The sequence below is a fragment of the Pleuronectes platessa genome, chromosome 11 (assembly GCF_947347685.1).
Source record: "Pleuronectes platessa chromosome 11, fPlePla1.1, whole genome shotgun sequence".
In the NCBI taxonomy this organism is placed as follows: Eukaryota; Metazoa; Chordata; class Actinopteri; order Pleuronectiformes; family Pleuronectidae; genus Pleuronectes; species Pleuronectes platessa.
Window position 1 is genome coordinate 23,819,617 of NC_070636.1, and position 21,218 is coordinate 23,840,834.

A 21,218-nucleotide genomic window follows, 5' to 3' on the forward strand; every position below is an offset into this window, starting at 1 on the left:
TGTGTTCCCCTTCCTATCTATCATTTTATCTTGAACATCACGTCTAATCGCATTTCTCCTAGCAGTTTTTCGGCCTGTCCACTCCTTGTCGGATTTTATTTTTGGCCGGTTTAACTGACAGCCTGTGTACTGACCAATGTTTGCAAGTAAAGACTGATCTTTTAAACTTCTGTCTCTGAGTCGTGCATTTGAATACTCTTATTCTGTGTTTTTCTCACTGTAAACAAAAGTGACACTGGCTCTTGGCCATGTATAGTTTCATTGAGTAAGCCTTATTTATGTTCTGATGATCCTATCCTAATAATCCTAAAACAGCTGGGGCGTGTGCTAAAAGGTTATCTGGCTAATCTGTACAAAGCTAACATATCTGCGTTTTCCTACCTTTTTATATCTATCAATATATCCTAGAGTTGTTACTTACAAGCAACATCATCAGATCCACTACTACACAACCAGAAATAATGTCTGATTTTCTATAATACGAAGAATTTACACTTAATACTCATGCAGAAAAAATAGGTATAATAATGTCAGACTGTTTTTGCTGCTAAAGCTCAACAATCAACAAATGCTAAAGCTCAGTCGCACTGACATGTTGATTTATGATCATGACAAAAGTTGAATGGTGTGTGGGTAACATCTATTGGGTGATGTGTTGTTTAGTTGTTCCACAGTTATTATGCAGAGATAGTTTATTTACTGGAAATTTATGCCTTTACAATCTTATTTTATCACTGCAGCTCAGAATACCATGAAGGAAACTGGTGATAACTGGAGATAAATCCCATCCCCACTGTTGTATGTAATTAGAAAATGTAACCACAATATTGTGTGGTCCATAATTCAGTCAGATGAAACCAGTGCTCTTTTCCTCTCACCTGTCTGCTCTGCTTTGGATGCAATAACCTTGCATTGCTTTCACAAACAGTCATTGACCTGGTGCTTCTCTTATCAGGTTTGTATGAAGTGATTCCGGACTTTTTCTTTCACAGTGTTTTGATTGTGGTCTGCAGCCCCCCACTCATTACAGCCACCCCTGCTATTAGTGACCTGAAAATTACCTGAACAGCCGCTTAGATAATTTTCTGAACATGTCAGACTAAATATATGTATACACCCATTGCATGAGCTGCTTAATGGTAACTGTAAAGCATTAACCCATGTCCATTTTATGTAATTAGTTTAGTTAACTCCATATGTGGGCTCCAGGCTGCTGAATGCGTTATAAACCTGGGACCACGAGACATGAACTATGGGCAGTAGTGGAGAACATTTCCTCGCCTATATGTGATGGACTTAAACTGGATGTAGATGACATGTGCTCGTGTTTCATTCACATGCAAAAGAGTTGTGGAACTTGTAGCAACGAACTTTGTCACCCTTGGCTCTCGTTAAGTGTAACCACACTTTAAAAGTTCCAGCCAGTCAAAAAATCAATGCTCCAAATGTGCTAAAGAGAAATCAATCAAATTATCTAGAAAGGTTTCAAGACATATTTCAATTTCTCCTTATTTTAATTATTTTAAATGCATTTTTTCCCTTTACCTAAATAACCTTTTGCACACAATAACAAGATTGATCCATTCCCATTCTCTTAATGCATAAATCTTGAACACTTTAATTTTGTGGTATGTTAGATATATTGGAGACTCTAGGTGTTTCCCAACGGTTAATTCTAATTCCGAATTAATATTATTTTAATCATTTCAACTGAAACAAATGATTGGATCAAAGCCACTTATTCTTTGAGGGTTGCAAGGCGATAGAACCAATCCCAGGTGACTTTGGGCGAAGGCGGAGTCCACCCTGGATAGGTCACCAGTCCATCACAGGGCCAACATGCAGAAACAAACAATAATCCACACTCTCATACACACCTATGGGCAATATAGAGTTCTCCGTTTACCTGGAAGTCGACTGTGGGAGGAAATCGATGAGAACACATAAACTCCAGACAGAAGGTGGTCGCAACTTTCAAGCCCATAAGGTTCCTGCTGTGCATGTGAGGCGACAGAGTTGACTACTGCACCAACATGCCCCCAGACGTCTCCATGTGTACATTTGAAATCCAAAGAGTTGTCACAGAGGATTAATCAGGTTTCAGAGACCAGAAAATCATCAGCATCCGCGGTAACACAGCAGTAACTGTTACTGTCGTCTCAGTTCACTACTTTTAAGGTTAATTTATATTGAATGAGTGTGGTCCCAATAGTTACTGATTCCTACTACAGTGTTGTACAGTGTGCAGTGCATGTAATTGATATACTGACATTCTGGGGAAGGTATAAACAGATTACGGTACAATACTTTTCACTGTAATGGCATGTAAAAACTGCAGGGGCAAAGGACACCTCTGGAAATTCAGATTTAAGCTTGTTGGAGAATCCTTCCCAAAGTGAGGATATGGGTTACAGCAGTGTAAAACAGGTGTAGAGCAAGTCTTGAAACAATGAACAATAGAATCATTCATGGAGTACAGCAACACACTTATAGTATAGGGGTACTTAATGCCAGATCATGTTTGTAAAAATAAAAATTACCTTTAATATCCTCCTCTATGTGATCCAGTGAGACAGCATGTTAAGCTTCAGCAAGATGTGTAGCATCAGTCAGGTGTCAAATGAATATCTGTAGTAAGAGATCATTCACTCCGCCATCAGTGCAGCTCGACCTCGAATGTCATTCCAACATTGTAACAGCTGGTTATCAGTAAAGACAATCTCTGAATGCGTTTTAAACAACACAAAGAAAGAACGCAACAATGCAGATGATGTCGAGGCGAAGATCTCAACCCTAACCTTTTTTTTTAGAAGTTGAATGAGTATGTGGGACTTTCAGCGGAGAAACTTCAAAAGTCCAATCAGTGTCTGAAGGCGTTTTTATAATCCACAAAAAGTTTGTCAATATAGAAACTAGATAAATACAAAATCCACCAGAGAAGGAAGTGTCACCAAGAGCTGATTCAAAGAGGGATTTCCTGGGAGTTAGGCAGAAATGTGCAGGTGTCCAAGAAAATCAGAAATCGTCACGTATGTCCACACAGTGCCTGTTCTTCTCTACCTCTCTATTCCTAGTCTCAGTATCTGTCAGGCACAGGGAAACTGACAGATCAGCCTGAGTGAGACTATAAAGTATGTGGAGAGTTCAAAACACACACGACCACATTCCTGGTGGAGGCAGTCACGCCCTGACCTCACCCACTACAGTGTGTGTGTGTGTGTGTGTGTGTGTGTGTAAGAGAGAGAGAGAGAGAGAGAGAGAGAGAGAGAGAGAGAGAGAGAGAGGTGACAGTCTGTATGGTGATATCTGTAGCATCTCATCATATCAAAAAATAGATTTTTCAGATGTCGATCAGCAGATTAGAAACATTTTCACATTTACTGTTGTTCAGCTCTTCACAACCAGTTTTACCAACTTTTACATAATTAGCATTGTTGCGCTCACATGGCCCACGCTCTGTAATTAGCATATTGTAAGTGACTAAGCTAGGGATGGGCGGACAAAGCGTCATCAGGCCTGTGATGCTTCTTCCTTATTGTTGCCGCCTTCAAATGGAAATTGTGAGCTTGCGGTTGTGACGAAGACAGTATGTAAACGCTGCTGCTAGCCAACAGCAACACAGACGCTAATATTAACGTTGTTGTGACGTCTAGGAGACACAATTGTGCAAGTCAATGCAGGACATGCAAAGAAATAATGACAGTGGACATTTCCCCTTTCCATTCAACAAAAATAGAAGCTCCGCAGCCTCTGCCATTTTTGAAAGCATCAGCAAACAGATTTCAACTTTTGTGGATGAAGCTTTAATAAATTTTTGGCATCCATCATTGTTCTCGTGAACACAGTAAACATGGCCCCATTTTAAGGCAGCACGTGTCAGAAAAATATGCTACATTCCAAAAGGCATAGTCCGGTCAGTGCACTAACACGTAGTGCACCACTGGTAATGATGATTGTAAAAATGTTCTAATAGACAGTAAAGATGGACAACACTCCAATTTCTCCCATTATCCAGAAGTTAGGCTAAAATATCCCTGATACGAATGCTGCTATCTAGTATATTTGATGCATTAGCGATGTACTGGAGCCACAATAGCACTTCACCAGTGAAACACCCATTCAACCAATCAATAGTCTGTCTCAGTGGTCAATCATGGCATTTTGATAGCATGTAATAAATATTTTTATCAAAAGTTACAGGGCAACGCAAGTTACAGGGAAAATTTGCACTTGAACATATAACAGTGTCATAACAACTACATAAAATGAGATAAACCACCTTTGAATAAAAAATATAATGTGAATTTTTACTTTTAACTTTGGTCCTTCTCCCATGTATTAACAAGGAGGAGGCAGCATTTATGACATATACTTCAGCCAGCCACCAGGTGATGATGGAGAACCTTTGGCTTCACTTTTGGGGAAAGGTCATGTCCTCCATCTTTGTATACAGTCTATAGTTTTTCCCAATCGTGGCCTGCCATCAGACCTGCCGTCTGCTTTGACCATTTATCATAAAAGCAAACAGTTGACTTTCATGCAGGTTCCCCATGTGTCATGTGACATGGAAAATACGCTGCTGATGAAGTGTGCCTCTTCCTTAGCTGTCATTTTTACAAATTTGATAATATGTTGTTGGGTCCTTCACTTATAATACATAGCCAAGATGGTGACTGGTGAGAGTCCATTGTTTCAACGTCAACTGTTTAACTGGCGTGCACTACATGTTGCCTGTACTGTGTGAATGCACCTCTGCACTCAAATAAGCAAGTGAAGAATTGAAGTGAGACAGAGCAGACAAGTATCGATGAAATGGAGCACGCTGACATCTGATTTACAGTAGGTATATCGACCTTTATGGTGAGAGCGGTTATTATGAAGTGTCAATCTGTGTATCATTCGGGTCAAACAAATAATTTGAATTAAATATCAAAATCCAATTCCGCCCGTGGCCTGTTTTTTCATTCCCTATTTTTGCTCTGAGGAAAAATACAAACTACTAAAAACAAACCGTTGTTCAGTTTACACATGCATACTCACCAAGCGCTTAATCTTGAATATCTTACTAACACTGATTTGGGCCAGCGTTTAACCTTGAGATTCTGCTCTCTGTTCACATGACTGCATTCCACCATTTTTTGGCAGATTTGTCACTTGCACATTCTTGCTGCCAATCTCCTGTTCAACCAATATCCATACTCGTGATGAATGAACCTCCTCATTGGATAGCTGTGTCAACATCATTCCTTGATAGGCCAGCCACACACAGAGCTCTTCCCCTACACAGAGCCCATAAAAAGTTCACTGCCACACTGTGATAACAAAATCATGTCATTGTCACAGCCACTCTGTCCACAGGGATACTAACGTGTAACGTTGTTATCTATAACATACTCAGCATCCACTGGCTGAGTCAGAGTTCACCATGCCCGGCATGTTCAGTAGGAAAACCTACGTTTTACATAATACTTCTTAACACTGCATGTGTTGTGTTCATTGATTCACTGAAGTTTTTAAAATCACTCTCGTGATCAGAAACATTGATCTGAAGCTCAATTCTAAGGCTGTTCTGCGAATAGTTTTCTAATAAACATTAATATAGCAACTTCTGATCAAACCATATCAGTTTTGGGCTTAAAATACCAACTTTGCTGAACTTTTGTACTGTGTGCAGATGCACACACAGGCAGACAAAAATGTAAGCTATAAATAATTTCCCTATGTCACCTATGCCAGGAGCCGCCCCCGGCTCTGTGTATGGCTGGCTTATCAAGGAATGATTTGGACATAGCTATCCAATGAGGATTTTCATTCATCAGGAGTATAGATATTGACACATTTTACTCGGATTTGTACTCGTAAAAGTACAGTACCGGATACTCGTTTCATCCGAGTAATCGGCTCAACCCTAGTATTTACAGAAATTGTAAATGTGACGAGCAGACACAAACACACACACACAACATTGATTATTGTGATAGTTTTACGTGAACATTTTTGAGAATGCTTTGGGAAAGTTAGGCAACCAATGTTAAGGGTTGAGTATCTGGAGCCCTGATACAAAAAGTTATGATATCAGTTAATCTTACTGTGCAGTTGTCAGATGGTGGGAATTATTAGTGTCTGACACATTGAAGAACTTGAAACCTTAACAAAACATGCAGGTAAAAATGGATGATTACAAGAGTCTTACACTAATACAGTATGATTACAGGTGTGCCTTGCGATTTTGGCTTGGCCTTGGATGTGCTTCTGCTGTAGAGAACAATATGAAAGCATTTTCTGTTGTTTTTTACGTTTGAAGTTGATAACCAGTTACTTCAATTGTATTGGATTTGGCTGCAACGCTGTTTACTAATCCTGTCTTTTCCCCGATCTGAAACATAGGTAGCAGCACGAATCTCTGCCTGTCTGACTGACATCTCTCAGTGGATGTCTGCACACCACCTAAACATTAACCTGGACAAGACTGAACTACTTTCCTTCTAGGGAAAGACTATCCCAGCCACGACCTGACTATTAACTTTGACAACTCCGTGCTAACCCCCACCCACCTGGGTGTGACACTCGATAGCAAACTCTCCCTTACTGCCAACATTACTGCAACAACACGGTCCTGTAGATTCATGCTGTACAACATCAGGAGAATACGCCCCCTTCTCACTCAGAAGGCGGTGCAGGTTCTGGTCCAGGCTCTGGTCATCTCATGCCTAGACTACTGTAACTCCCTCCTGGCAGGTCAACCTGATACTGCCATCCGACCTTTGCAGCTCATCCAGAGTGCAGCAGCTCGACTGGTTTTTAACCAACCTAAATTCACTCACACTACTCCGCTCCTCTGCTCCCTTCACTGGCTACCAGTGGTTGCCCGCATCCAGTTCAAAACACTAGTTCTTGCCTACCATGCTGTGAATGGATCAGGTCCAGTCTACATCAAGGACATGGTCAAATGTTACACCCCAGCACGTTCACTCCGCTCTGCTTCGGCTAATCGGCTGGTTGCTCCCTCACTGCGAGCTGAACACTCATCAAAATCACGACTGTTTGCTGACCTGGCTCCTAAATGGTGGAAAGAGCTCCACATCGACATCCAGACATCAGAGAGTTTACACATCTTCTGCCGAAAAACTAAAAACTAACAACTCTTCCGACTATACCTTGAATAAAAAAATAAAAATACTAACAACTTTTTGAAACTAACACTTAAATGGCACTTAGTTATAGCACTTTGTATTTTTGCTTTATTTTGAAGAAATTGTACTTTCTTGATTCCTGTCGTCCTGGGTCTGTACCCTCAAGGTTGAATGCACTTATTGTAAGTCGCTTTGGATAAAAGCGTCAGCTAAATTAAATGTAATGTAATAATGTAATGTCAAACTCTGTAATACATGTATCCAGGGTCTATGAATGAGTTAATGTTTCAGGTTGGATTTTGGGGACTTGCCTCTTTCAGAATCTGTTCTTTCACAGCATGGTTATTCAGGTTCACAGAGGAGTTCTGTAGCTCCACCCTCACCTTCACCAACGTCTTCACTGCTGCTTAGACAAAGAACGAGGAGAGAAACAAAACACACATTTAATGTGGTGTATAGTTTTGTGAAACCTACAGTTATTCCTGTGAAGATAGATATAATCAGATCTTTGATTTAAAACACAGAGTGAGGAACCTCTGGTCTCTGTGCTGCATGTTGCCCACAAGGCAGTTTGGTCAGACTAATACAAAATAAGCAACACAACAATACAAAAAAGATTCTCACTTGGGACGCTGTAGCAGACAAATGGTTTTCTTTCTTCACAGGAATATAAACTTCATTTTCCTCCGTTCACCAAATCTGCAACACCACATATGACTTGCATCAAGCCAAATAGGTTGTAACCCCAATACCAGGAGCTGAATGAGTAGTCACTCCCGTCAGACCAGTAAATCTGAGGATCTCTGTGCAAACCGATCCATGCCCTTAGAGGTATTATCAAGTTATTTATCATGAAGTTGTCAGCGTCGTTCCTCACAGTGGCTAGATCTGTGGAGTGTTCTCTGCAGTGCCTCTGAGCCTCAGTCCAATTCTTTGCTGTATTGACCAGCACAAAGTTAGAATCCTCTAACAAAAGAGGGATTGTTGAGATCACACAATCTTATACATTATGTTGTATAGTAAAGATCAATAAAAAGCACATCATTACCTCTGTAGCAGACAAATGGTTTCTTTAGATGGCAGAATTGATCATAACAACTTAAATAGTACGTCACACAGAGTTCTTTGACTGCTAAACTGTTTGGGTAACCATCATGCCAGTTCCTATATTCAGCTCCACTCTGGTTGAACCCATCTGACCACTTCCAGTCAATATGACTGTACAGGCCAATCCAAACTTCTGAGCTGTGACCAGCGGCAGAAACTGTGTCTTTAAGTTTCTTCATTTCTTCAGTGCTTTCAATAGTGGCCAGGTCTGTGTACTAGTTGTATTGCTGCTTTAGGGAAATGTAACTGCAGCTCTTCCTCTTCTACTGTAAATAGTCAGTGTTCAAATGTTCTGGCTGCTTTGCATTGTAAATCCTCTGTGGCAGGAGTTATTGGTATTAACTAATCTCCCTCATGGTTATAAGATAAGATACATTTTATTGATCCCAAACACATGCACAATCACACAATACGGTGGCCCTGGAAGCTCAATGAACAGCAACTTAAGAAAACATGCAAGTTGACAAAACACAAGCAAAGTAAGAAAACATCTTCATCAATTTCACAACACAACACAACACATTACAGAAACGCGCAGCAAATAGAGAAACGCCAAGCAAATAGAGAAACGTGCTGCAAATAGAAAAAAGCGCGGCAAATAGAGGAGAAAACACAACGGAAGTGTTTCCAGAGGACAGCTAAAAGTGATGGACACTGCTGCCACAAAAACGTCCAATACATCATACAAATTCGGTTCCACACAGGGTTCGGCCACCCGCGGCCGGCTGTACTGTCGAGTGTTGTGCATATGTTTCGCAAACGCTGAACTTAACGAATCAGTTTTCATATTATTAACGTGAACGTAACGATGAACGTGAGTGAACGTCACGTTAATTTTTTTAATCATCATCGTATCAGGCCATCATGAAATACCAGGAACGGGCGAGTTTGTGTGTGTGTGTGTGTGTGTGTGTGTGTGTTTTTTTTTATTGTAACTGTATAGAGATGATAGAAATACTGTATAAGGCAAGGGCTAAATCAATGATATAATTTATATATAAAATTCAGCAAACAACATTCCAGCCGCAAATGGTTTCAGGAGTTCACACACTCAGACAAGGCGTTCAGGTTTGAAGGGTTTTTCATGTGCCATACGTACAAAACAAATTTTAATACATTCCAAAAATGCCAATTAACAGTAAGCTAAAGAAACAGCAAGATAGTCTTTTAAATTAAACAAATAAAAATAATAGTAATATTAGTAATATATACTGTATATAGAGTACATATACAGTATATACACAGCATATATATTGACATGCTGTTGTAATATATCTCTCTATCTATCTAGCCACTGCTTTCCGCTGTAAGCTGATTAGTGTAAATTACCTGATTATTGTAATAGTCAATTGTCAAGAAAATAATTTATACTTATATTATATATTAATAATGCATACTGTTATATAAGATAAACTAACGATATTTAATACTAATTTCGTAATTGTAATATTGCAGTAAACATTAAGCAATTTAAGGGACAATCAAATCCAATTAAGAGACATTGTACATACCACATGGAACAGGGCTCCCGCTCCACCAGTTCCATTAGGTTCCCCTGAAAAATATTAAAACATGTTTACCATTAAAAGCAAACCTATGGTCAGATGATTTTACAGTTTGAAGTTGTTGTGATTGTAAATCCAGTTAGTATCTCTGCAGTACAAAATTGTGTTGTATATTACAACTGAATTTTTTGACCTCAAGTTACAACAAACCAAACTTTCAGCCCTTTGCCTTTCAGAACCTTCTGCACTGGGTAATACTTCTCTCCTCCAGTGATTGAATGGTTGCTTCTGAAAGAGCAAAACAAGAGTACACTTACTCTCAATCTGACCACATATGTATTAATATTAGCATTGTTGCAAAAGTGAACATCCAAATACTCCTACCTAAGCTATGCATTTACTACTGGAAATGCAAAAACTGGGTTTGTCGATCTATGGCTGCAACAACGAATTGATAAACAGTGGACACACACTCCAACAAAAAACAATTAGTGTTTGGGGTTCCACATGATTCCCCTTGGCTTTATCATCAGCAAAAATAACATGATTACATTGATGACCAGCAACATTTCATTCCATTATCTGCTGATGATTTCAAACCCATTAACTAGTCAGTTGATTTGAAAATAAAGACCACTAGAAGGCAGCAAACCTTATTTGTTTTTAGAGCAGGGAAAAAAACAGATCATGCTTATGGGCTTTAAATCATACACTACCGTTCAAAAGTTTGGGGTCACTTAGAAATGTCCTTATTTTTCAGAGAAAAGCACGTTTTTTTTTAATGAAGATAACATTAAATTAATCAGAAATACACTGTATACATTGTTAATGTTGTAAATGACTATTCTAGGTGGAAACGTCTGGTTTTTAATGAAATATCTACATAGGTGTATAGAGACCCATTTCCAGCAACTATCACTCCAGTGTTCTAATGGTACCTTGTGTTTGCTAATCGCTAATTTGCTAATGGATGATTAGAAAACCCTTGAAAATCCTTGTGCAGTTATGTTAGCACAGCTGAAAACTGTTTAGCTGGTGAGAGAAGCTATAAAACCGGCCTTCCTTTTAGCTAGTTGAGTATCTGGAGCATCACATTTGTGGGTTTGATTATACTCTCAAAATGGCCAGAAAAAGAGAACTTTCATGTGAAACTCGCCAGTCTATTCTTATTCTTAGAAATGAAGGCTATTCCATGTGAGAAATTACGAAGAAACTGAACATTTTCTACAACGGTGTGTACTACTCCCTTCAGAGAACAGCACAAATGGGCTCTTACCAGAGTAGAAAGAGAAATGGGAGGCACAACTCAGGAAGAAGAAAAGTATATTAGAGTCTCTAGTTTGAGAAATAGACACCTCACAGGTCCACAACTGGCAGCTTCTTGAAATGGTACCCGCAAAACGCCAGTGTCAACGATACAGTGAAGAGGGATGCTGGCCTTCTAGGCAGCGGGGCAAAGAAAAAGCCATATCTGAGACTGGCTCATAAAAAGAAAAGATTGACATGGGCAAAAGAACACAGACATTAGACAGAGGAAGATTGGAAAAAAGTGTTATGGACAGACGAATCAAGGTTTTAGGTGTTTTGATCACACAGAAGAACATTTGTGAGACGCAGAACAGGTGAAAAGATGCTGGAAGAGTGCCTGACGCCACCTGTCAAGCATGGTGGAGGTAATGTGATGGTCTGGGGCTGCTTTGGTGCTGGTAAAGTGGGAGATTTGTACAAGGTAAAAGGGATTTTAAATAAGGAAGGCATCATTCCATTTTGCAACGCCATGCCATACCCTGTGGACAGCGCTTGATTGGAGCCAATTTCCTCCTACAACAGGACAATGACCCAAAGCACACCTCCACATGATGGAAGAACTACTTATGGAAGAAGCAGGCAGCTGGTAAGCTGTCTGTAATGGAGTGGCCAGCGCAGTCACCAGATCTCAACCCCATTGGGCTGTTGTGGGAGCAGCTTGACCGTATGGTACGGAAGAAGTGCCCATCAAGCCAATCCAACTTGTAGGAGGGGCTTCAGGAAGCAGGGGGTGAAATTTCTACAGATTACCTCAACAAATTAACAGCTAGAATGCCAAAGGTCTGCAATGCTGTGATTGCTGCAAATGGAGCATTCTTTGACGAAAGCAAAGTTTGAGGAAGAATATAATACTGCAATTTATTAGCACAATATCACAACTCGAACAAAACAAATTTAAATTTACGTAATGTGATGTAATGTCATGACAATTATAGAAACAAAGTTCACAAACATCACACATCTTTAGAACGATTTCAAAGGTTAGTTTCTCTGACCTACATGTATGAATTATTTACTTGTGTAACACCTTAGTAAAAATACAAAATTATTGTGTTGGTTATCTAAAAATGTCTACACAACATACCCCGATTCAACATAACCCTGGGAGGCTGCATGTCAGGACTGGTGGAGGGTTGGTTGAGAGGACAAGCGGTCAGTTGGCTGATGGCTGCTGGTTGGCAGGGATGATGGAGGGTTGGTGAGTGGAGGGATTCTGTTTACTCCAACCTCAACACAACAAAAATACATTAATATCAGAGTAATGTTCTGTGGTGCATACTACAGGGTTCATACACATTTTGACCAATTGATTTCCATGACTTTTCCATAGAGTAGCAACAGTAGCAGTGCAGCAACAGAGTTTACCTAAGCACAGCACTCACAGTTCTTCATCAGTGGAGAAGTAACTCGCCATGTTTTCCTCTTCAGAGTAGGAGTCATCCAAAGAAATTGTTGCCGTTCCAGAATATGTCAGACCTGCTGCAGCCAGCTGAGCTTGAACTTTGTGCAATTTTCTCTTGAGCACACAGAGTAGACCCTCAGGTCCCGTCTCCGTAAATGCCTCAGTACTGCCTGAGGATATATGATAAAAAACAAAAGGTTTATTTTACACATACAAGGCTTTCTTTTCTACAGAAATCTTTTTCCTGAGTTGATGTCTCTGCTTATTGCCATCTAGAATCTGAAACCAAATATATTTTTTTGGGTGTAGCCATACAAGATGTCCAATGTAACACCAATCAAATCCAGTCTACTACACTAACATTTTAATGGCTCTGCAATAGCGAGTCGCCGAGGCATTACTGTATGTTTTTGGATTGTCCAAGTGATTATTTGCCTTAAAGTCAAAAGGTCAAGGCCACAATAACCTTATCTTTATTAAATTTGGTAACAGTATGTTACACTAAAAAATTTGCATTAAAGTTGGCATCTTGTTGTCTCACCAGTCTGACAATACAGCTAAAGTGTTTGCTGCTTAATGCTCAAATAAAGTCCATCATTGGCGTTCTGCAAGACATTTTGATTGGTTGGTCCTTGTGAAGAGTAGAATAAAATGAATTCGTGGCAATATCAGTTTACAATCAAACCTTTTTTTGTTGACCTTGTGTAAACAGAGTCAAAGGACATTGTGCAACAATGACATACATTTTTGCCACAGTACCTGTCGTCCACTGCTGAACATCTGACACCCATTACTGGACTGTGTCTTCCTGTAGAGTGGTGATGTTCTCAAGGTCTTTGCACAGTCTGTCAAAACAATATTAGAGTTACAAAATGTTAATGCCGAACAACCCATTGCAGATACGGTTAGTATTTGCACACCACATCAGAGCAAAACAAAACTGCAGTCTGTGAAACAAGCAGTTTTTGTAGACATAAGGGAAATGCAAATATTTCTGCACGGAACATATTCAGTCCCTTAAGAAAAAAAACAATGATGGGAGACGGCTTCGTCTACTTTGCTTACAGACTAGTTTGCGGAGTATTGTGCTGCCGCCCACTGACCGATCATCATCATCACTCTTTTCCAAAACCAATGAAGGCAAATTCACACATGTAGACAGAAATAAACAGTATAAATTAAAAAGGTGTAAATAATGCTAACATGATGTTTGATGGGGGTCATCATTATACATGACAGAGGAAGACTTTTAGTCTTAGGTCTAGTATAGACTTTTTTGTGCGATGTTCAGGCATGCTAACAAAAGTCTGTTGTGACAAGGTTTCAACTAGATCATCAATGTCCACTGAAAAGGTATTTGATTGTATCGCCCTGAAATTCAAAGACAAAGAGCAATTATTTAAATCCAAAAGCAATCTTAAATGATAGTACTGCATAAATTTTTCCCCAAAAAACATTTAGATTCTTTCCAATAAAATTCACTTGCCTTCCTCTGGAAAAAGTTGTTTTCCCAGTTGAACAATCACAGCAGGGAAGCATGATTGATCAAAAAAACAACCATTCTAGGAATCGAGGGAAAAATAATTTGATGAACTAAATTCCAGTAACATCTACATTAATCAGCGGAGGTATTCTTTCAGTGTGATATTAACTTGTATTTCACCTAGCATACTTTGGGGATTTAATACAAATTTCTATTTGGTATATTATATAAAATGGTGTTTCTGGTATGTAACTTAAAAGTACCTCTTTAATGGTAGGAGAATTTCTCTCCTTCACCTGTTCTCGGGAAGGATTAATCTGTCTGTTTGTTACTAATGAAACTGTTCAGTGTCACTTTGTGTCCTCTCTCAAATTTGCTTTCCTGGCTGTGTTAGTCTATAAATAGCACTCTACAGTCTTCAAAGAGTAGATGACCTTTAGGTGCAGGAAAGGATGTGACCTGATAAATCCATATATACAGAATGAGCACTAAGATAGTGTCTTTTTCCATGACGAAGAGGAGTTGGCCTGGTTAGGTGGATGAAAAACACATTTTCACAAAGGGGACAAAAGTAGAATTTGAAGATGAAAAATTTAATAATTTATTTTTGACAAAAGATGATATGAAAATGCATTTACACATATATATATGTCATATAACCCTTTCCTGCTTGGCACCTGAATCATCTTCCCTGCTGCAGCTTTGGCTACAACAGCATTAAAAAGTGAACACTCTCAGAGCTTGGCTGAATACAACAACATATTTTCTGAATAGTAATACTTTTTTTCAAGGTCAGACTAACACTTCCTCTGATGACAGAGAAATGTGTCCTCCTTTGGTAGCCTCTGAGAGATACTTCCGACTCTGACGACAACATCAACAACCTCTGAACTACCAACCTACACGCTGGACATAGTGCAAAAGATGAATCACACAGTTGATGTGCGTCTTTTACTGTTTTTGTGTTGTTGGTTGATGAGCCATTAGCCAGGCCCATTACCCATTTTAAGGCATTGATCACCTTCACACGTACAAATACCCTATCAAAAAAGTTCCCTATGACAGAACTTTTTCGTTCTTGCGATTGGTTTAAAGAAATACAAACAAGCCAGGGCACATTTTCCTGTATGAAAGGAAGATAGTGGTTGCAACAGGACTGTTCTCCAGAGCTGATTCAGCACAGTGGAGAATTGCTTTTATAATATTATTATTACAACTCTTTTTTGCAACTCTTAATGCCTATGCGTTTCCGGATCTGACAGGCCAAAACGTCCAGTTTGTAAAAAAGGTTTTTCTTGTATGATTCAACCCATTTTGTTAAGGATATGTCATGCTTCCAGCAAAAATATTTTCCGGCTTTGAAATCATGCAGCAGTTGTTGAATGTTACAACATTGTCAAATGCTTTTTGAAGAAAATTCAATGTTCTTTAATCAAACTTAATGTATGGAATTTGAACTACATTGCCAACAAATCAGAACATCATATCAGCCTTTTCACCTCAGCTGTAACACTGGTTCAAACTCAAAGATAATCACATATCCATAAAACAAATGATGGGATAATGAGAGATAAAGTCATTCAAATGATTAACTCCAAGGAAGTTTTGTTTTCACCCATATCCATTTGTTTGGTTTGTTATAAGCAAGATTGAACAATAACAACTGAACTTTGAAACTTGGTGGCTGGATGGGACAATTTTTTTCAGTTTCTATAACATTGTAAGAAAGGATTTAGAGAATAATCCATGAATCTCATTAAAAAAAATCAGATATTTTAGGAGATTTTTGAAGAAATCCAGATGTAGTGAAATGAACTGTGTTTTGTAAGGCATCTGTTGGGCTTTGGCAGATGTATGCACTACTACTGAGCCATTTTAGTTTCACAGAGCTTCTACAGAACTAATGAGCTGAACAAGAGAGAAAACAACCACATTTTGAATTCAAGACCAAACCACAACCATGACAAGCAGAATCATAACTTAATGCTGGTTTTGCTATGAGGGGCATATGTAAAATTGACCAGTGATGACATATGAAACAATCCCTGCAGCATGATACTAAAGGTTCTGTTGGTTGAATACCCAGTGAGTCCGGTCCTGGGACCCACACGCATCAAGGTCTCACGTGGTCTCATCAGTCGACTGGCCCACTAGGACAAAGTCCCAGTTAACTTAGCAACTCACTTGTTGGGACTCCTCACTTGATCCACTAGCAAACCATCTTCTTAGCTGTGACCTCTGTAGAAAAGGATAATAGCTGTGTTGCACCATCCACTTATAACCATGCTCTACCAGACATAAACTGCTGACAACTATGGCATGAGTCATAGGGTACAAATATGTCTATTGTATAAGCTAACTAGCAGAAATGATGTTCCCTGCTTAGTTTTTTAGCGGTTAGCTTGCCAGCTATAGTGGTTTAAAATCCCCTCTTCTGCGAGGATGTATGGATGAACTTCACTGACCAATTCCTGGTTGATTGTTTGGGGGGTGTATCTTGAGGTTCTTTTACGAATTCGAACAAATGGCTAATGATGTCATTTTGTTGGTTAGGCTAAAGTACAAATACATTTCAAGCATGGAAGGAACAAAATACTATATACCCTTTATCAGTTTTTCAATTTCTCATGCTTCATCAACATATCTGGCATGATGATCTTTGCAGTGCAAGCATCAACACGTTCTCAACAAGGATGCTCTTCACTAAATCATTGACGGGATCCCAGACAACAGCTGCTTGAAATAAATTCATAACTGAAAATGTTTGTCTTCCCATTGTGTGAATAGTTCTGCAAATGAATATTACTAATCATGATCCTGTTGATTCTTGAAACACTGGTGGTTTTAACACTTTTGAGATTCTGTGATCTGACGAGACAGAAATCAGGTATTTTCGATAATGGTGACAGCAGTCTCTGTATCCATAATAATAATGATAAATACATACAGATACGATAAAAACCATTATAAGATGTTTGAGAATTATTCCAGAATTTTACAGGCTGGTGTCAGCTGTCTTCATCTTACGAGTGCTGACAGAGTTGGGTAGACTTGCAGTGTCAGGCTGGCCGTCCCTGCAGAAGAACACAGCAGGGTTTTTACAGGCCCACATTGCCACCTCTCCTCCTTTTCCAGGACTTGAACTGGAGATCCGGCTGTTATTATTCACCCCCACGCGACTTACATAGCGGTCCCTAATCCTCTCCGCTTGATTAAGCCGACTCTCACGGTTCTGGGTTTGGCTCGAAAGGTACGTAGCAATATTTCTGGTCCGATAACCCTCCTCTCTGCTCCGTCCAAGTAACATTGATATATTGGGGTTCCTCAGGGCGTAGATCAAAGGATTGATGGCTCCATTTGCCCAGGCGAACCAGATGGCCACTGTGTCCATTGCAGGGTTGAATTTGTAGTCTCCCATTGCTGTAACCAACCCCATTAAACAATATGGCCCCCAACAAAAAATTATAAAAACAATCATAATGAGAACTGTGGTGGCTGTTCTCATTTCACTGTAAAATCGCAATAAGTAAGCATATGTGGTCACTGGCCTGACTCGGATCTCTGAGAGCCGCACTGTCTTACAGATGTTATAATGACAAAAACACATGAGGGAGAAGGGCAGTAAATAACAAATAACGATCAGACAGATGCTGTAAGACGTCCCCATGCGTGAAGTCCCAGAGTGGAACACATACATGCAATGGTAGAACCCTCTCTTATGGATTTCTATAGGTGTCCGAATTAGTAGATACCAAGGTAAAGAGAAAATGACAGCAGTCACCCACACAGCTATCAACAACTGAGTTGCTTTCTGGCGCCCTATTTTAGCCTGTGGCTGTCTAACTATGGCATAGTACCTGTCAAAGGAGATCAAAGTCATAGTCAGGGTGGAAATGATACCAAAGCAGGTATTGAAAAATCCATTGGCCACACAGAAATGATCCCCGAACATCCAGATGCCGTCCTTACTGAAGAGCATGACGAAGGAGAACGGCAGACATAGAACAGCTGTGAGGAAGTCGGACAGTGACAGCGACATGATGAAGGCGTTGGTCACCGTTCGAAGTTGCCTGTGTTTGATGATAACAATGACGACTGCAAAGTTACCAAGGCAAGAAAGAAGGAAGATGGAGAGGAGCACCAGGGCCTGAGCTGCCACTGTGATGCCCTGCAGGAAAGAGTTGCCCTCTGCGGTACTCAGCAGTGACGGGGTCGATGCCTGGTGGGTCTGACTGAGCTTGTTCCCTCTTTCGTCTCTGAAGGCCGATAGGTTTCCTGTGGTTCCCACTGTGGCCTCTGCGGTGGCGGTTACTAGGTGGGTCACTATGGAAACAACCCTAAAGAACCATAAAAGAAAGAGAAATCATTGTGCAATCAACAAAGTCTGGGCACAATATGTTTTCACAACAGCCAACAGCACCTCAAAACGTAAACATTGTCATAACGGCTGGGTGTTGATACTACTTCTCAAATACTTGTGTAATGCAGTACCACACTATCTCTAAGGTATAGCACACTTAATAGCCAAATTAAATACACTATGAAATGATGGCAAACAATTTATTATTAATATATATAAATATTAATATATATTAAATATAATACAAAATTATAAATCATCTGACAAAGTGTGTTGCAAGCTTTTGGTAGCTGACAGTTTCTACACAAACTTCTGCAGACACAATCATAACAGTATCAACGTTTGACACCTGGTTATTTTGTGTTTCACCATTAAGATGCAAGTGAAGTATTTGTCCAGCTGACATTATTTTCCTAAAGCAGCAACTTCTAGGAGCAGTTTTTCACATTATCATTGATCGAACCAAGGTCCCCAGTGTGTTGTTAATGTGTTTATTGTAATAGTTTACTTTTTTAATAAAGTGCAATGAAAAGGTTGTCGCTCCTTTTGAATGAATAAAATTCAATTTTATAATCACCAACATTAACGCCAAAATTAACTACGTCATCACTGAAACATTATATCATTGGAGGTGAAGACTACAAGAAATCTTTCCTCTTCTTTTTCTTCTTCTATTGTTTAATGCTGTCTCATCTTCCTTCAAATGGTCCGAAAGTAAAACAACATAGCAAACTATGTTAACTGTGATTTTCAACTGGACCGAGACCATCTTTTTAGGTTGGAACAAATGTTGGTCCATTTGTCCACACTGTTGTCTGAGGCACCTTTATTTTGGTTCGGACTGAACTGTGAAGTCAGTCTAGACCATTAGCTATCTATCCCTGTAGCAAGATGGTGTCCTGGTTCTTAATACTGCCTACAAAATAGGTTCATAGGTCAATTACCACCTACCTGTTTGAATCACCAAACAAAGCAGAAATGAGGCCAGTGAACATTCATTTTTAAGCGGAACTACGAAAAGAATAAATGTGATCAGAGAAATTTGACTCTTGCAAACCATTAGTGTACTTGCAACTTGGGTGTCACATCTGAAATTAAATGTCTGTGATTGAAAACTGGAGAAGGTTTGTACATACATAAAATGTATACAAGCTTTAATATCCCACCACCCTTATTCTCCTGCTAATTGTAACTCAGCTGATATGGGGTTAGTTTGGCGATATGATAGAAAATATTTCTGTCAGCTCCAGGAAATGGTGTGAATAGCAGAGGTGCCAGTTAGCATGTGCCCCTTTGTTGCAAAATAACAACTTGCTTCTCTCTACTCACACAAATGTAACTTGAATTTCTCAGACAGCTGGATGAATGGGTGAGTAAATTACCTCGGCACAACAGGTGAGGGAGTCACCAGCTGGTCGGTGAAGCTTGGCCTGGAGTCTTCGGCTGTGTAGTTGCTGCCCCACAGGGCCGTGCTAACAGTCGACTCCATCGATAATGTTCAAAAACAACACGACAAAACTCATCCCCGATCTCACATGTGTCCAGTCCGAATATTGTCCGTCGGTTTTGGTTTCCTGGATTCACACATAGCTGCTGGTAGGTGACTCCTCTTCATCCATTTGTAGTTTGAATTTTTCTCCATACTCATCAACAGAAAACATGAACAGACAGGAGCAGGTCTGTGGTAATAGTCAAAGAGGAACCAATTAGGTTAGTTTGAACTATCTGTCATTGTGTGACAGTAGTTTAAATGTAGGATTAAAATAAAAGCATCTGAGATCAAAGTATACAGTGTAATGTCTGGCACTTTTTGGAATGATATATACTAATATTCTAAACTATTGTTGAATTTGATGTTGTATCAGCTGCTGGCTGTTCATTTTGTCTGTGCCACATTAATTCCCTGTGGCACTTACTAAAGCTCTGAGAATATCAGAGGTCACTGGCCCCAGGAGCTTTTCATAAAGAATACACGTGTTCCGATTAAGCAACTGTTTCCCATTAATTAAATGTCATAAATGGAGCTTACAACAATACTAGGCTTCCATCAGAGGCTCTTTACGGATGGAATAGATTGATGTTTGTTTTGCATCTCAAGTCTCTTGGTGGAAATAGATTTGTAATTCCATAAACATACAAGTTGAAACTAAATTAATCACCTTCAGCAGTTATTAGTCTGATACAATGTGAAATGCAGAATTTAGTGAAACATTTAGCGACACTAAGCTAGTAAGGAATGGCATCTATTTTCATGTGTAGCCTAATGCTATGCTAAAGTTTTTTTAAATAGAGAAAATAGCCATGCAGACCTCCAGTTCAACAACTCACCTGGACGTTGTGTTATTTGATTACATTCTGTGATAATGTAAGGTCTTACTTAAGCATGCTAAATCTAAAATGCCCGCCATTATTTCTACACAGACACAAACTGTGTCTCTCTGTCTCTCTGTTTTCCTGACGGTGCCTGAACGTCTCAAGACACACGGCAGCTTGTGTATCCACGAAGAACCATGACGCGTTCACACAACTCCGTTAGTGTCGCTGCTGAACGTTCGGACCTGTGCAGTCCTTCATGAGAAGAGGAGGTTGTTTTTTAGCCCATTAACGTCGCGGGAGGAGCAGAGAGAAGAAAAACACACACGCACACGCACGCACACACACACATCGTCAGAGAGCTGCTGCTGCCGCCCTGTTGATCTCTCCCGGAGAAAGAGGAAAGCAGCCTCGTCTCGTTTCTCCTCCTCCTCCTCCTCCTCCTCAGTGTCTCCGTAAACGAACGTACCTCAGCAGATCACTGATTCCAGATGTGGAGCAGATTGTGCATCTCTTCCCGACACTACGATCCCTCTCAGTGGCCACGCCCTCCACACGAACGTGCTCGCAGCTTCGTCTGACGTTTAATACAGTTGCCATGGTAACT

General features: G+C 39.8%; 2 protein-coding genes and 1 pseudogene across 5 annotated transcripts in view; 1 reads left to right on the forward strand and 2 right to left on the reverse strand.

Annotated features, from left to right (window-relative positions):
- daam1a (dishevelled associated activator of morphogenesis 1a) overlaps positions 1 to 3,141 on the reverse strand; it is a 28,902-nt gene extending 25,761 nt beyond the window's left edge. For both annotated transcript variants that reach the window (XM_053434643.1, XM_053434641.1), the window contains exon 1: positions 2,541 to 3,141. The gene's annotated coding sequence lies outside the window, so the exon portion shown is untranslated. The remainder of the gene's footprint in view (positions 1 to 2,540) is intronic.
- Positions 3,142 to 6,402: 3,261 nt separating this feature from the next.
- LOC128450378 (uncharacterized) lies at positions 6,403 to 7,544 on the forward strand (annotated as a pseudogene).
- A 6,966-nt stretch (positions 7,545 to 14,510) lies between these two features.
- LOC128450778 (G-protein coupled receptor 135) lies at positions 14,511 to 21,164 on the reverse strand. 3 transcript variants are annotated; one of them, XM_053434440.1, is made up of 4 exons: positions 21,081 to 21,164; positions 19,681 to 19,977; positions 17,123 to 18,275; positions 14,511 to 17,012 (listed from the first exon to the last, which is right to left on the reverse strand). In XM_053434440.1, exons 2-4 carry the CDS (start codon positions 19,785 to 19,787, stop codon positions 16,998 to 17,000), a joined length of 1,275 nt encoding a protein of 424 aa, XP_053290415.1. In that variant the 5' UTR covers positions 19,788 to 19,977; positions 21,081 to 21,164; the 3' UTR covers positions 14,511 to 16,997. The 3 variants fall into 3 exon arrangements, with proteins under 3 accessions (XP_053290415.1, XP_053290413.1, XP_053290414.1); XM_053434438.1 differs by having other exon boundaries at positions 14,511 to 18,275; XM_053434439.1 differs by lacking the exon at positions 21,081 to 21,164 and adding an exon at positions 20,627 to 21,059 and having other exon boundaries at positions 14,511 to 18,275.
- Positions 21,165 to 21,218: the final 54 nt, after the last annotated feature.